The 17,239-nt window shown below is 45.9% G+C and overlaps 2 protein-coding genes across 2 annotated transcripts; one reads left to right on the forward strand and one right to left on the reverse strand.

Annotated features, from left to right (window-relative positions):
• Positions 1–6,580: 6,580 nt before the first annotated feature.
• imp4 (IMP U3 small nucleolar ribonucleoprotein 4) lies at positions 6,581–11,627 on the reverse strand. The gene is made up of 9 exons (XM_015971844.3): positions 11,528–11,627; positions 11,048–11,156; positions 10,884–10,967; positions 10,696–10,805; positions 10,269–10,401; positions 8,878–9,032; positions 8,683–8,777; positions 8,541–8,614; positions 6,581–6,887 (listed from the first exon to the last, which is right to left on the reverse strand). The coding sequence occupies exons 1-9, from the start codon at positions 11,528–11,530 to the stop codon at positions 6,775–6,777; spliced, it is 876 nt and encodes a 291-aa protein (XP_015827330.1). The 5' UTR covers positions 11,531–11,627; the 3' UTR covers positions 6,581–6,774.
• Positions 11,628–11,961: 334 nt separating this feature from the next.
• LOC129153030 (uncharacterized) lies at positions 11,962–16,450 on the forward strand. Its single transcript, XM_070546421.1, has 9 exons — positions 11,962–11,970; positions 12,023–12,094; positions 12,204–12,226; positions 12,467–12,558; positions 12,737–12,856; positions 13,087–13,371; positions 15,630–15,719; positions 15,888–15,913; positions 16,000–16,450. The coding sequence occupies exons 1-9, from the start codon at positions 11,962–11,964 to the stop codon at positions 16,096–16,098; spliced, it is 816 nt and encodes a 271-aa protein (XP_070402522.1). The 3' UTR covers positions 16,099–16,450.
• Positions 16,451–17,239: the final 789 nt, after the last annotated feature.

A 17,239-nucleotide genomic window follows, 5' to 3' on the forward strand; every position in this document is an offset into this window, starting at 1 on the left:
ATAATAAATAAAATCCAGAAAAAAAGCTTCTTAAAGCTTCATTTATTTGCTCAAACAAGCAGGAAGTGCAACTGAAACTGATTATAAACAAAGTGCTGCTGCATTTAGCAGTACAAGATCAAACCCAGAATGAAGAATGATTTATGATTTTTTTTCCATGTCATGCCACTTTTGTTCTAAAATATCAAATATGCTCAAGTCATCATCAAGTCAGCAGGTTCAAGTTGATTCAAGTCGCAAGTCATTGGCATTCAAGTCCGAGTCAAGTCGTAAGTCATTATAGATTTTATCAAGTCAAGTCAGAAATCATTAAAATAATGACTCGAGTCCAAGTCATGTGACTCGAGTCCACACCTCTGCTATTTTGCAACATCACAAGAAGGGATGGGTCCCGGGTCGCTGGGTTCCAGGCTCGGTTGGCTTGGGGGTGGGAGGCTGCGGGCGGGCCTGTGGGCTTGCCACTGATATCTCCCCGGACTCTGCCGGCTGCTGGTTGTGTCCCCCTGGGGCAATCCTCTGCGCCTCTCGAGAGGGGGGCTTTACTGGTTACAGTCTCCCTGGGGTCCCTGCGCTCTGGGGCAGCTCATGGATCTCTGGGACTTGGAGCTCCCTCTGTCTTCTACACATCTTTGGGGGCAGATCTGTGGCCCCTCACACTCTCTATTGGATGCTCCTATAGAGAAACCTTACATAAGCAAGTGCGTGTACACACACAGGTGCTCTCAAAAGTATGGACTTGGGCATTTTCAACACATGTCTGAAGGCTGTGGTTGGCACTAAATGCACTGTGATTTATTATTGTGTGATTGTTCAGTTAAACAATGTTGATTTTATATTTCCTCATCATTTTTGTGGACAATAATTAACAATTAACTGTACATCTCCTTTAAGCCCCATGAGATGTCTAAGCTGCAGCTGTTACACACCTGCTTAGACTCTATCAAAGCCTGGATGGCTGGGAGCTTTCTACAGCTGAATGAAGATAAGACTGAGATCCTCATCTGTGCCCCAGACAAGCTGGTTCCCAAAGTCAGAGACTCTCTTGGTCAGAATTCTTGGTCTGACACCTGACTCAGCTCTCACCCTGGATTCTCATGTCAGTTCTCTTGTTCGCTCTTCCTTCTTCCATCTTAGGAACATTGCAAAGCTGAGTCTCATTCTGTCCTGCACTGAACTTGAGACTGTTATCCACACTGTCATGTTCCTGAGCCGAGGTGAGTGACACCATCTCCTATCTCGCCACTATCAGACTGATTTTCCACAGGTGAGGAGCGGAGGGGTTTGCAGCTGCAGAAGATTCCCAATCAGGAACTCGAGTATAAAAGGAGAATGGAGACATTTCACTACGCCGGATGATTGCACCAGTATAGGTAGCCCCAGCCACTCGCTCTCGTTCTTGTAACTCGTTTTGACCTTCGTTTTCTGGATTTCTTGGATTTTGAACTTGGACTGATTTTGGACTGCTCTTAGGATTATCCTAACTTTTGGTGTTGTTTCCCCTCTCCCAGGATCTCATTACCTACCTCAACTTCACTGTTTAAACACTGGACTAGTCACACCACATCTCATCCTCCTCCGATGCTTCCTGTTTGGACCCTCTCCGCTGCCTCACCAATCCCGGATCACCCCTGGACTCATCAGAGCTCACCTCACCCCCCCCCCCCCCCCACATTCTCCCCGAACTCTGAATGAACTCCAGTGATCGATCTACCCCACAGGACTTCCCTGTGTTCTTTTTGTTCTCCTTACAATAAAGACTTCACTTTAATTCAACTGGTTCTACGAGTCAGATTTCTGCATGTCTTGGGTAAACACATACCTCGAGCCATGACACACACCTTCATCTCCTCACGCTTAGACTACTGCAACTCTCTTTTCACGTGTCTGAGAAGAACCTCCCTGAATTGTCTACAGGTGGTTCAGAATGCCTGTGCTCGGCTTCTGACCAAGTCCTCCAAACACACCCACATCAACCCGCTTCTCCTCCAGCTTCACTGGCTGCCAGTCAACTTCAGGTTCATTTCAAGGTCCTGGTTCTGGTCTATAGGGCCTTACATGGACAAGCACCATCTTACATTGGTGATCTTCTTAGTCCCTACACCCCCAGCAGGTCCCTGAGGTTGCTGCTGTGGCCCCCAGACTCTGGAACTCTCCCTCTTGAGCCTGAGATCAGTGGGCTCAGTGGTCTCATTTAAAAAGCAGCTGAAAACTCACCTGTTTAGGCTGGTTTTGGTGTGACCTTCGTCACCCTCTCCTTGTTAAGCTGTGTAGGAGACGGAGGGAGCTCCAATTCCCAGAGATCCAGGTGCTGCCCCAGAACACAGGAACCCCAAGGAGACTGCAACCAGAAAGGCCCCCGCCCCCCTCGAGAGGCACAGAGGATCACCCCGGGGGGCCACAACCAGCAGCCGGCAGAGTCCCGGAAGATATCAGCGGCAAGCCCTCAGGCCCGCCCGCAGCCTCCCACCCCCTAGCCGGCCGAGCCTAGGACCCAATGACCCGGGACCCAGGGGCGACCACCCCCGCCGGGGACCCAGCAGAGCCCAGGGACCCAGACCCCACCAGGCAACCACCGGGATTGATCAGGCAGATGCCAAAAATCTTAAACCCCCTGACCCAGGAGCCACGAACATTCAGGCAGACCAAGGCACCACACTCCACACCAGGTGTGGCAGGGGGAGGGGAGACGAAGATCTATATCATCAAAAGAAGTCCCAGGAGAAGGGAGGAGTCCAAGGCCCCACCTGACATATACAGTCATACACAAGCACAGTCACACACTCTCTCCCTCATGCTCACACATACACATACAACCAAAGACTTACAAAAATGCACGCCGGACCCCCACTCATGCTCCCCATTCACACCCTATTCACTCTGGTCCTGGTACTGCTGCACATGGGGTACAACCATCACCGGTTACCAGAGTTTGACCCTTTCTGCTGGGGTGCTGATGAGCAGGCTCCCCCGCCCATCGCTGAGCACAGCAGCCCACCACCCCAGACCCCAACCAGACAGCCAGATCTCCCTCCTAGCCTCCAGCCCCGGGAAGCCAAGCAACAACAGAGGTGAGCTAAGACCCCTAGTCTCCTGTGGTGAGCGGGCAATGCGGGCATTGTCTGGCCTATGCCAGCTGATGCCACCACACCACCCCACTTGCACCCACAGCCCTCGGTGTCTAAGTGCAGTTTAAAATTGGAAGTGGGCACCGGCACTCAGGATGAGGCTGAGAAATCCCCCTGCCAACTGCCGTTGAATGTTCTCACTCCCAAGGCCCTAAGTGTGTGTTTGCGTGGAATGTCATTGGTGGAAGTGTTTAAGGTGCAAATAAAATTGGGGGGCAGGTTGCCACAGGAATGCGGAAATGGGGTCCATACCCGCACCCACAGACTTGTCCACCCCCCAAGGTCCTATGTGTATGTTTGTGTGATGATGTGAGGGAGCAGGAGGAGAAAAATATGTGGGGATGGGGAGGAATGGCTGGTTGGGCTTAGCCCTCCAGGAAGCCAGCTCCCCCACTGGCCCCAATAGGCACCTCTGATGTCAAAATGACACCCAAGGCATGGAGACCCCAGCCCATCTTGCAAGGGCCCAAAGCCGCAGCATTGCAGAGCCATACGGAGTCCAAGGGCACCAACCCAGCCCTACCCCAGCAGAATATCTATGCCCATCCCTGCATTTGCACAACTTCCAGAATATATAAGACATAGGACATCCAGGTAAGGTTGGGTCCTCCCCCTCATGGACCTCCCCCTCCCCTGTGATGGGACAGCAGAGGAGCCGAGGTCTACCCGAGCTCCCTGAACTCGGGCCAGGCACTGCTGCATGTTCCTGCCTTCTTCCCGGCAGCATACATGTCAGGACCCGACCCCCAAGGCCCCGCCCAGATCCCCACACGGGGCCAGCCACCCCGAGTCCCCAGGCCCCACCCAGACCCGCCCAGGAGCAATGCAGTTGCCAGGCAGTGACCCATGGCTGCCGCCAAGACCTCCAAGGGGCACCACTCACAACCGCCAGTAGTCCACCCCCCGAGGCAACCCAAGCACCTCCGGGGGGGGGGGGGGGGGTTCCGCCCCCCAGTCCCAGACACCCCCAGTGAACCCACCTCCAGGGAACATCTGGATACCCCAAACACAGACCCTCCACCCCCCCACCCACATCATCCCGCAGGACAACATCAACGGCCCCCCACCCTCGCTATGTGATGGAACCGATCAAAGGAGCCCAGAGAGATTGATTTGAAGTGGAAGCTGAGGCTAAATCAATGCAAAGAGTTTCTCTATTTTTCCAATTCAAGAGGATAGTTTTCTTAGCGATGCATATGGCAGTCAGAACCACGTGAGCCAAAGATGTTTCAATCTTGACATCGTCCAGGTTTCCCAGTAAACAAAGAGAGGGGGAAGTTGGGATATGACATTTTAGACATTTCGACAGATCCTCACACACTCTACCCCAAAATTCCTGGACAGGTGGGCAGGACCACAGTGCATGAATGTAATTGTCAGGAATGTTGTTTGTGCAGTGTGTACAGGTGTCAGACGACACAAACCCCATCTTGAACATCCGATGACCTGTATAGTGTACTCTGTGTAGAATTTTGTACTGAATTAATTGTAAATTGGGGTGTCTGATCATTTTAAAAGTTTTTAAACAAGTTTGGGACCAGAAGTTCTGGTCAAAGCTAACTGATAGATCCACCTCCCATTTTTCAATAAGGATTGCAATTTTATCGTCTATTTTGGACAGTGTCTTATATACTTTAGACAGTAGTTTGGGGGGGTTTGAGATTATAGAAGCCAAATACCCTTGGTGGTGTTTGTAATTCTATTTTATTGAGCTTAAATTTTTGTTTGACTACAGATTTAATTTGGTGATATTCTAAAAAGCTATTCTTATCCATTCCAAATTGGGAGACTATTTGATTAAATGGGATGAAGTCCAATCCTTCATATATGTGTTCCAGGTATAGGATTCCTTTATTTTTCCAGTCCAGAAGGTTCATCATTTGGTTATTTTGCAAAATGTCAGGATTATTCCAGATAGGTGTGCGTCTGCATGGTACTAGTGAAGACTGTCATTTTAAGATACTCCCACCATGCTGTCAGAGAGGTGCTGATACTAATACTTTTGAAGACTTCATGTTTTCTTATGCTTGAGCTAATAAATGGTAAGTCTGAAAGCTCTATCGTATTGCAAAGTGTCTGTTCTATGTCTGACAAGGACTCATCTAGTGGGCTATCTTGCAACCATCTTGGTATATATTGCAGCCTGTTGGCTAGGAAATAATAATAAAAGTTGGGTAGATCCAGTAATCCATAGGCCAACCTTTTCATAAAAGTATGAAATAATTCTTTTTTTCTGAAATAAATAAACTCGTTACTTCAGGCTAACATTTTTTTATTACACAAAGGTAAAGGTAAAAGAAAGGAGCACTTTTCAGATAGTAATTCTATTAATGTGAAAGTAAACGAAACTGTTAACTGCAGAATATTGCAGTTCACACGGTGATATTAAAGTTTTTTTAACACCCCAACACACACACACCAGACCAAGTCTGTTGTTCATTTGGGTTTGTAGTTGGTCTGTCTTGAGATCTCTAGAGATCGGAATCATTAGCTGTGACCTGTTGATGTTTAGCAGCACACCACTGTTAAGCCTGGTCAATGTGAACCAGGGTCTGATGATGGTCTGAGATGCCGTACAGCGAACCTCCCAGTTGATGGATGAGATCATGTCTGTGAGATTGTAGTTTTGAACACATCCCAGTCTGTACAATCCAGGCATGCCTGGAGACTAACCACAGGCCCACTCTCTAGCAGTCCCACTGCAGGTTTGCGGAGTTCCAGCTTCTGCCTGTATGAGGGCATCAGGTGGGTCATCATGTTGACCAAGTGGCCCAGCCACAGCGAAGTATGGGAGGTCCTCCCCTCTGTGGTCTATTTAATAAACTGCATACCTTGGTAGCTGTTGTGGGAGGCTGTTAGCTTTGTTAAAATCACCAAGAACCACAAACCAAAGAGTCCAGGTTGGTGCTCACTCTCCGTAGACGAGCAACTGAAAATGAACATTATTGAACTTTAACAAAAACTAAAAGAACAAGAGCACAGCTTGGTAAATCTGGACTCATCAGACCTTCTTCCATTGCTCCAGAGTCCAGTCTCTAAGTTTCCTTGCAAACTGAAGCCTTTTTCTTCACAACTGTTCAGACCCAACCCCCCGAGTTCCCTTCTCATTAAAAACCCTTAAACATAGTAGTTTTTCCTCAATTTCACCAAACGTCAGTGATCACTGATTATAAACACCCATTTCCCATATTTCTCCCTGGAAGACGATGGTTCTCCTCATTCCTTCATATTTAATTATTGGCTGGACAGTTCTTAACCCAGCTCTAGTAGTTTCTGCAATCTCCTCACAAGTTGTCTCTGATCCTTCTTATAACATGTATTATGAGCACAAGATGCTTCCATGATTGCTTAGGAAAGGGGAAGCTACCCATTGCATCAGCTGGGGTTACATAACAGCTGAAGCAGTAGTTATCCTACAGATGGTTGTAAAACAGACGAGTAAAAAGAGGCAGTACTCAATTAAAGATATTTTATTATAAAATGGAAAGGCTGATAACAGCAGGGGTCTGACTGATTAGGTGACACCACAAATCTCGCTGATGGATGAGAAGATGCTTCTGATGAGCAAAGTTTCCAGTTTGTCATGAAAACCAGAGATCCTCCAGGCGGCTCTCCACTACTGCTCTGTTGATTCCGTCGCCGTTCCTCTCTACTGCACACTGAGGAACCTCCTCTTCTTAGCCGTGTGTGTATATGTATGGTGACGCCACTCAACTTCAGCTGTGCTCTCGTTCTCCAGAGTTCCCAGTTTGATCATGAACACTAAACACAGGAGGAACCAGTAAGTAACACATACTAAAATCATCCCACACAGTTGTACTTATTTCACTGAGAAACCATGTTAATACTATTCTTTTTGAAATACAATCGGGCTTCCTGAGTTCTTCGAAAACGCAGACCGTGAAACTTTTCCTCTAACGTTATTTCCTGCAAAAACAGCAGCAAGGAAATAGACAGGAAAATGATCAGGTCATTAAAAGCCAATCTCTTCCACCTCACAGGGAAATTTGGAATTTTTGGCCCTGCCCACCTAAAGCCGGGCGTACACTGTGCAACTTTTTCACTCGCAGCGTTCAGCTTCAGCTCAAACTGTACAACTTCCTCGCAGAGCAGATCTCACGAGCCAGGCGCTCACACTGCACGACCCAGTTCTCGGATGCGACCTGACTGCTCACACTGTACGTCTGGTAGCAACACATTAGACCTAAAATATATGCTAAAAATAGCAGTTTTTACTCAGCACGTCAAACGTTTTTGTCTTGTTTTGCCTGTTGTCCTTCGGGAGTGCTGCAGGAGGACACACAGGGATTTATGGGGGTTGGATGAGGAAAACGAAATAAAGAAAGTGAATCTGTGTTTTGTGATCAGTTTAATTTGACATGAACACGACAAACACGCTTTCTTGACAATCTTTGTGAATAAAAAAACGTGTAGAAACAAAAACGAACAGTGTGTGTTGTTAGGGAAATAGCGGGGAGCGGTGTTGATGCAGGATTGCGCATGCGCCGTGAGCGGTTCTGATACTTTTTGGGTCGCAGCTGCTCGCAGCGCCGCTTCAACAGTGCGATACCCTCACGAGGGACGAGCAAAATATTAAACACGCCAGAAGTCCATGCGAGCTCACGATTGCTGATCGGTAGCTGGTCACGTGGTGTTAATCGCCTCTCGTAACCCCCTGTACACTACACGACCGCTCGGCGCAAAACTCGCCCCGATCTCGTGGATTCTCGCACGACTGGAAAATCGGCTCAAAAAAGTGAAAAAGTCACACAGTGTACGCCCGGCTTTAGAAGTGGCTAACCATTAGCATTAGCGACTCCACATAACGGTGGAACACATTCAGGCTTGTGTTATTTGCGGAGATAAAACATCCACGCTGTATTTTCTCCTTAAGAAGAACGAGGCAGTGGAAGAGTCGTTTTAGTGTTAACCCATCAGGGGTGAGTAAGGCTCCTGTCCCCCTCAGACTGACTTCTACCACCTGAAACAGGTGTGCTAGAGCTTTTCATTCACAGAAAACACATTTTAAAAAGTATCGGTAACGATAGAGTGGCTAAAACGAGAATCTGTAGGTTAGTGGTTCGTTCCCAAGCCTCAGTGTCAAAGCATCCTCGGGGAAGATCCTGAGCCCATAGTTGTGCCGTTGGCGCCGTATAAATAGCAGCTTCCTCAGGAATGGGTTAAATGCAGAGAAACAATTTCCTCCAGGGGTCGATAAAGTATTAACTATTTCTGTAATGAATAATAATATTCTATGAATAACTTAATATTCATGCATTCAACATAACTGAGCTGGTGAACAGACGAATGGTTTTAAGAGGGACAGTAGGTGCAGAACCTGGCAGATGCATGTTGTTCCATCACCCCTGCTGCGAACCAAAGATCAGAGATGGTAAAAGCCAGATCCATACTCACACTTCATCTCAAAACGTGGTCCCACCTCCGTCAGTTCAATGTTCTTGTGGTCAGTTTTTTTGTAGGTGTGATGTCTGAAAAAAGAAACGTTTGGTTTTACAACAAAAACTTATTTCATGTGAGGAGGTCCTCTCTCACCGACCTGAAAGAGATGAAGTCCTCCTGGTTGGCAAACGTGATCACACGCCTGCTGTCCTCCTTGGGTACAGGGAACAGATACTTGAGGATATTTGATATCTGTGTGTGAACACAACTAGTTAGTTGCATAACCAACAAGGGAACAAGAATACCACGTGTGTGTGTGTGCGTGCACGCGCAGTGCACGGTTGGAGCTCACCCTTCTGCCGAGTCGTGAGGTGAAGTTGTGAAAAATGAGGTGGGGGTAGGCCTCTGACATGGTGCCGATATCAGGAACGTCGTGTCTCATCACCACGTTGTAGAGCGTGAAGTAGGCCGTAGGTCCAAACGGTAAATGGCACACAACCAGACCATCTGGAACGACACCAGAACACCAAGAGATCATTCAGAAACCATTTTTAGTTCTTTTTAAAACACCCCCCCCCCTCTTTTTTTAAACTGACCCCCCCCCCCAAAAAAATTACGTCCATGGTGGGGAGAAATTAGCTAACGACACTGATCAGAGAAGCAGACTGTGTCTAAAAAAGAGCTTGATCACAGCAGTTGCCTCCGTGCCACCAAGGATGAAAAAGATCCCCAGTGAAGCCCAAGAGTCTCACTAAAAAGTCTGTAAAAACACTCCGATCAGTGCAGTCATGTTAAGATTTCAGTCTTCTTTTTGATTTTTAAAAACATATTTTGAGATTTACATTTGTTTTTAGCAATTGTTGTTATTTAAAATGACGTTAATGATTTCTTTTAGAGAACAGATGTACTATGATCCCAAAAGAGAACACTTTATGTTGATATGTTTTTTATGAGAACAAATCTTTAATTATAATTAGCTTAATCATTTCTTTGGCCTGTATTTGATATTTTTTTAAATATTTCTCATTATATATATTTTTTTCCAAATAGTTCAAGAGATACTACAAAAAATGTGCAGTGTTTTGCATATTTATGGATTTTTCAATGGGTAATCTTATGGTTTTAAATAGTTTTATGGTGAATGTTTTCAATTAATTAATTAGAATCACATTTTAGTGATGAAAAATATTTCCAATACATTTAGTTATGGAGTATTAACATTTAAAATATTCAAAATAGTTTTTTTTTCAAATGGTTGAATTTTGTACTTGTTTATCAGTTTCAAAGTTTAATAAATCAGTCACTGAAGGCACCGTGCTCTATTTAAGGTCTTTTGTTTTTTACAACCAAAAATGGTTTTGCGCTGATTAGGGGTACTTGGCTGGAAAAAATATTTCACGGGGGTACATCAGTGAAAAAAGGCTGAGTACCACTGTTTTAGAAGATACGTCAACTTTCCAGTGATCGTGATCTCCCGAGTGCAGACACTCCCTGGAGCTCATGAGCAGACCGCGCTGCTGCCGTAACGTGCCTACCCCCGGTGTTAACTGGGGACTCTGAGCTTAGACCATCACAGGTAGTGGTGTACTTCCTAGTTTTCATACAGTTCCACAGCTTTGTGCCTTGGGTGGTGGAATCATCTGAAACTTATCACCAACACTTTTTTGATTTCTAGGAGGTTACCTGCTGAAGTCCACATGGACCAATCAGAAACCAGAATGCAGGAGGGAAACTGCAGCATACCTGGCTGTCCTCTTGTTTCGTGGATGATGATGAGGTCTGTAACTTCATTAGCTTTACAGGCTCGAACCAGAGCAGCAATCTCATGGTTTCCTCTGTTCATGCGCTGAGCTCCGGGAAACATCAGCTTCACCTCCTGGAAGAGGAACAAGAAGTTTATCATCTTCTACGAAACCCGATGTGTCATTTTCATAAAGATCTCTGCTGACGAATGTTGGCCGTTCCTTTTCTTTATCTAGACCCTAAATGTCCCAACACAGTCGTCCCCTTCTGAAAACCGGGATTATTTAATCTTTTATTAAAAGACGCTCTATCCAGACCAGGTCTCACCAGATCCCCAGAAGGATGACATTCCCCTGGACCAGGTCTAGCTACGGAACCTGAGCTTCCCTCACAGCTATCATCTAACCTTTGTGAAGGCATCACAAACCTTGGCAAACATCTTCAGTCTAGAGCTCGGGTCTCTGGACGTTGTGACCATGACTTTTGGATCTTCTACTCCGGCCCACTTGTACTCATCGTCCACATGTGAGCTGACACCTTCAGGAGGAACAGCGGATCGTTAAAAAGAGGCCCAGAACATATGTGGAGCTCACAATGACACCAGCCAACACTCACCTTCTGCCCCTTGGTCATCATAGTCCAGAAGCTTCTGCAGCTGCAGGGCTTCTCTCCGTACTTCAGTTGGAATCAGACGATTCTCTGCAGTCGAGATAACCCGTTACAGCCGGATGGCAACACAGCGCCAATCTCTCGTGATACAGAAGAAATAAAACCCTCACCCTCCAGAGCGCCCTTTATCTTCTGTTTCTTCTCCTCGATTGTTCTCAGCCGGTCCTCTTGAGCCTTCCTGTACAGGTACTCCCGCCTCAGTCTCACCTCTCGACGAAGCTACCAACACACAGAAACCACCAGCTGAGCCAGTTTCCACAGCCTCACCATAAATAACAAAAACATGAAACGCTCAGCTAGGTGAGTGCTGTCCACTCCAGCGGCATCAGAGCACCTTCACAAATCACACACACACACACACACACACACACACGTGCACACGCACACACACAGGATTTAAATAATAACCTATCTTAGGTTTTCATGGTAGACCTCCCGTTTGTTAGCTTGGCTCATGTTAGCTTAGCTCCACCAGCGCTAAACTAGGCGGGATAAAGTTAGCTTAAACAAATCGCTAACTTAGCTCTATATTCCCAGCGGACGGTTACCGATAAAACTACTAAAGATTCACACAAAACCAGTAAACTCACCATGATGGTACTGAGAAACTTCACAAGTCACATGGAAAAGAAGAACCCGGAAACACGACGAATACCTGCTGCTATTGGCTGACAGGAAGACCAATCAAAACGCCTGATACTGACTCACGAGCGTTTCATAATAAAAGCCACAGATTATTTGATTTACAAAATATAAAATAAGCATACACGTCTTCATAAGGTGCATAAAGGCTATTACATACAAAATATAGAAATAAGCAGGAGGTTTAAAAGAATTGTGTGTGTGTGAGTGTGTGTGAGTGTGTGTGTGTGTGTGTGTGTGTGTGTGTGTGTGTGTGTGTGTGTGTGTGTGTGTGTGTGTGTGTGTGTGTGTGTGGTCAGCAGCTCCAAAAACGTACATAACATAATACAAGTAAATCTAAGGTGCAATATTCCATTACACTTAACGTTTGTGCAAGTTTGAGATGAATACTGTGATTGCTCAGGAAAGAAACAGTTCCTTAATCTCTTTGTTCTGGCTTGTAGAGATCTGAAGCACCTACCAGAGGGCAACATGCTAAAAAGGTAGAAGCCTGGACGCGGGGTGTCCTTCAGAATGTTAGCTGCTCCGCAGAGATAGCAGGAACTGTGGATTGTAGACAGAGAGGGCAGCCGATGATGTTTTATGCAATCTTTCTGCAGTCTCTTCCTGTCACCCTCTATGCAGCTGCAGTACCACACAGTCATGGCGTATGTCAGCAGACTCAATGATGGAGCTTCTCCATCCTGAGCACCTTCAGAAATTGCAGCTGGGCCTTCCTGACGAGTGCTGAGGTGTTTACTGACCAGGACAGCTTGCCAGAGATTTGTATTCCACGGAACTTGAATGACTCTACTTGCTGTACACGTTCACCATTGATGAAGAAAGGGGCGGGGTCCACTACGTTTCACCTGAAGTCAAGGACAAGTTCCTTGGTCTTGGTGGTGTAGAGTGTCAGGCTGTTTGATGCACAACACTCAGTTTGTGGACCTCATCCCTGCAGACCGCTTCACGTCCCCCGTAATCCGCCTCACTGTTGGCAGTGAACCAATCAGAATGTCAGAAAGCAAATGGCTGTAAAGAAAAGTTGTATTCAAATTACACTTATTAAAACGTGAAGGTGCCTTGCTTTATGAGAAGCAATGATATGCTCTTCCAGCAAGAGGAAACAAACAGAAGCATCAGTGGTGATGATGTTTCCTGTTGGGTCTAAAGATAAGGTTTGGTTATCTTTAAAACCCTTTTCCACTTGACTCTTTCTCTTCATCAGGCAGACTCGAGCTACTCAGCCAGTGGCCGTGACATGCATTATTTTATTGTGATTTTGTTTTTACTTACAGGTAAGAGTCAACATTGTAATGATAATAGATGGTAAACTGCTTTAAGTAGAGAACTTTAAATGGGATCAGTCAAGTTTACTGATATAATAAATGTATTTTAGATTTTTTTAAGCAAAGCTTTTCTAATGTTCACCTCATCCACTGGCTGGTGAATTAATCTGAAACAGACATGTAATAATAATGATGATGATGATGATGATGATTTGACAGCAGTTTCTTACTGTTTGCAGGTGATGGGGCAGCTGTTCTTTGGCAGAAGCTGTGGTGTCCCCATGAGCCACAGCACCAGAACCTGCTGAGGGTCTGGTGCCGTCGAAACTCAGCAGACTGCTGCACCGGGCTCACCTTCAGCCACACAGCCCAGTCAGTGGATGGAGGCCGGCTCAGGGTGACCCAGGACTCCGGGTCCTTCAGTGTGGAAGTGCTGGGGCCGGGTAAAGGAGGAGTGTTCTGGTGTGGTGTTCTGAGCAGAAATAACACCATCATCAAGCTGGCTGAAGGTTACATCCACAGCTGTGAGTAAACATCTTCAGGTCCCACTTCTGTTCAGTAGTAATTAATAAAAGTCTGATGTCATAAGCGCCGGCAGGGTGTGAATAATAGAAAGTGTTTGAGTGCCTAGAAAAGAACTATATAAATGTAATTTATTATTATTAATAATAACAATAACATCCATCCATTGTCTGAACCCGCTTGTCCACGTGGGGTCGCGGGGGTGGGGGGGGCCTGGTGCCTATCTCCAGCAGTCAACGGGCAATCAGGAGGGGTACACGCAGAGACACACAGGACAAACAAACAATCACTCACACACACACACACACACACACACACACACACACACACACACACACACACACACCAACCAACCTAACTGTCATGTTTTTGGACTGTGGGAGGAAGCCGGAGAACCCGGAGAGAACCCACGCATGCACAGGGAGAACATGCAAACTCCATGCAGAAAGATCCCAGGCCGGGAATCGAACCCAGGACCTTCTTGCTACAAGGCAACAACTCTAACCACTGCGCCACTGCGCTGCCCTATAACAATAATAATACTATTATTATTATTATTATTATTATTAACAACAGCAATAAACATCCTAATGTTTGGTACCATTTAACATCCATACAAGAAACCTAACAGCAAATAATATTTTAGTATTATTTTATTCATTTGGAACAATAAAAGTTACACAGTAAACATCCTCCTAGTTTTGTGTTTGTAAACAACATATTTGGGACCGAAGTGGTCGTAGAAAACGCTGGACCACAACACCAGAGTTAAGACGTTAGCTCTTATTACCTAAATCCATCTGGTGATGTAAGAACTTAAAAAGTCTGTCCTTATTCTAGAGTTAATAAAGATCAGCTGTTCATCACAGATGTTGGGTTACTTAAAAGTTTTATTCAGTTTAATCAAAAGTTGTTCGCTCATTAACACTGATGCAGAAAGTGAAAATCAGAAAATGATGATGGTGGAAACGAACAATTATGAAGTCATCCGTTATATTTTATTGTGTAAATCTAGGACACATGAACACCTGCAGCACCTAAAGCTTCCACCAGAGGGCAGAAGACTGGCACAGGACTCAGTCCAGCAGGTTTTAGAGCAGATGTCCAAACTTCTCAAGATGAGAGTAGAAATAAAAAAGCTGAAACTGTTTTTTATTTATTCTCATGGGTCAAAAATGATTAAAATAGCCATAATAGTAAAAATCTGAACAAAGAAATCATAAAAAGTGTTGATCTACCCCAACAGCCTGCTGGAGGGACACAAATGGCCCCCGGGCCGTGTTTTGGACACACCTGTTTTAAAGGCCCATTAGTCATCACACACAGGTGAAGCATGTCCTCTGTGGGAGCAGTGGGAAATGATCTCCCAGTTTCTGTCTTTTCCACTTATGTTTTTGTTCGTTTCATTAACACGAGGTCGTATCTGGTACGTTAGTAGCTGACAGTGATGTGACTGTATCTGTGTCCAAATTCAGGGGCAGCATCCTATTAAGGACCCGTCCTACATAATCCACATAGGCCAAGTCCTTCCTAGACTGCTTTTGCTTATTTTTGACAAAAATGTTTAAAAACCCAAATGTAAATGAAGAATTCCTGCCAGATATGAACACACCATTTGAAACTGTAATCCTCCTGCTTCATCCTCTACTTTTACTAAAACAGAGATCTCCCATTCAGCCTGCGGTAGACCCTGGGACGGCCTTTGCCAATAACTTGTCCTTGAATTTCTGGGACATGAGGACACATTTTGAGCAGATTTTGGATTTGGACGATCTAGATGTTTGCTGTGACGTAATCTGCCATAAAAAGCGTACTCAGAAGGACGCTGCCTCTGGGTTTGGACACGGACGCCGTTTTTACCTTAAAATATCCGAAAAATAAAGATGGCCACCACAGTAAATAAACAATTGGTTTGAAGTTGAGAGATGTTTGTCTTTGGCTTAAACCAGCAGTGAATGGTGGTGTTGGGTATCACATCACATGGTAGGCACCGGCTTCCTCAGAACGTTCTAGCTGTATTACTTCTGGTCTCCTGCTCGCCTCTCCAGTCAGACACGGGTTCATATGGGGCTAGACCCGTGCCAAAACCACGTGCACGGGTTTTGGCACGGGTCTAGCCCCATAGTATCGGCTGCATCACCAGATGTGTCCTCCAGTCTCATTCGGCGTTGTAAACCTGAGACCGTCTGTGGTTTAAACAGCTGCTGACAGACGGTGTGTTTGTGTGTATCTGACCTACCCTGTGCTCTACACCACGCAGCCTCAGCAGCGTTCATCTGGAGCTTTGCTCGCTGGGTCCTTCTTCCCCTGCTCCCCATGACCACCATAATCATCTACACCTGCTCCAAAGGTACGTCTCCACCAGGAACCTGTCGCTTCACAAGGAGGCAGCTTGGTGCAGAAGCTCTGTTAAAATTTTTCATTTTCACTTTTCAGATTAAAGGATTTTTTTAGACTTTTTGTTGTTCTGGTTCAAATACCGAGACAATAAATGAAGTTGATGCTTTTTCCTTCACAGCTAAAGTTCAACGCTGCTGCACGAAGGTAAAATGTGGCTCATATTTTTACATGTAACTGATTTAGTGCTAGCTAACACGTCTCACATTGGGAGTGTCACCGTTTGTTTTCAGAGAGCAGAGGAGCCGGTGAGCGGATCTCTGGCTGATCCGGAGTCTGCAGATCAGCTGGTGTCCAGTCCAGAAGTGGTCACAACCCGTTCTGAAGTCTGACAGACAAGACCTTCACTGTTTTAAGAAATAAGTTTGTATTTATTGGACAAACCAAACTCAAACAGGTGGAAGGTGTCAGAAAGTAAACAAAGGTCCAGAACCAAACAAAAGCAGCGGAAACAGGATTTCCTAAGTTGAACTCGTTCTGAAGGGTTTGACCGAGTCGTTTCAGGGGGATGGTTTCCACGAGACGGGGGCTTTGCTCGAAACCATCATCAGCATTGATCCCACTACAGCCCAGAGGAGGAGGCTGCCGCTTCACCTTTAAACCAACAGATCCTTAAAAGTCAGACAGGAGAACACGGGCTGTGTTTGTTTTGGTTTATGGGAGCTTTCAACTGTTTGATGATTGCTGGTAAAATAAAGATTTGAGCTGATTTCTTTCCCACAAACAGCAGGATGAGTCATACAGCTTCAGTAATGTTAACGATTCTGACCCGTTCAGAGCCCGGAGGTTCGGCAGCGATAGATAAAACCTGGAGAAGATGGAGATGTTTACAGGAAAACCTCGATGCCGTGCTTTGTTCTTCAGCTAAACAATAAAAGACTCAGCTCACTGAGATCTCATAATGGATGCTCAGGGCGCAGCAGGTCCAGAACCAGGAGAGAAGAACCTTCAGAACCAATGAGCCTGCAAGGGCTCTAAAAGCAGAACAAGCACTAATGGTTGAGGTCTCCTTCAGCTCTGGATGTGGTCACCACCTCCGTCTGGAACCAGAACTCTATGAAGGGATGCTGGGTTGAAAACCTGGCAGCTTGATGGTGAGAGCAGAACCAGCAGACCGTCTTCGACTCAACCACAGGTTCACTTTTAGTTTCCATTAAACACACGAGAACAAATCAGCTGATAAATAAATCAAACAGAACAAACGAAGGAGTCGGTCTTCACGGAGCATGCTCGACACAACATTCAGAATGAATCAGAACCGCTGGATCCAACCAACCCGAGAGTCCCAACAGTGGTTCTGGTCTTCAGTTAGCAATGGTTTCTTACAGTACTTGTTTCTGATTGGTCAGAACAGAGAGCTGAGATGTGGAGGACTGGAAGAGACACACAGCAGAACCGTCTGGTACCAGACCTGGACCTGGCCCTGGCCCATCAACTGTATGGCTTTAGAAAAGTAGTTTGATGCACACACAC

This window comes from Nothobranchius furzeri, chromosome 17 (genome assembly GCF_043380555.1).
Source record: "Nothobranchius furzeri strain GRZ-AD chromosome 17, NfurGRZ-RIMD1, whole genome shotgun sequence".
Classification (NCBI taxonomy): domain Eukaryota; kingdom Metazoa; phylum Chordata; class Actinopteri; order Cyprinodontiformes; family Nothobranchiidae; genus Nothobranchius; species Nothobranchius furzeri.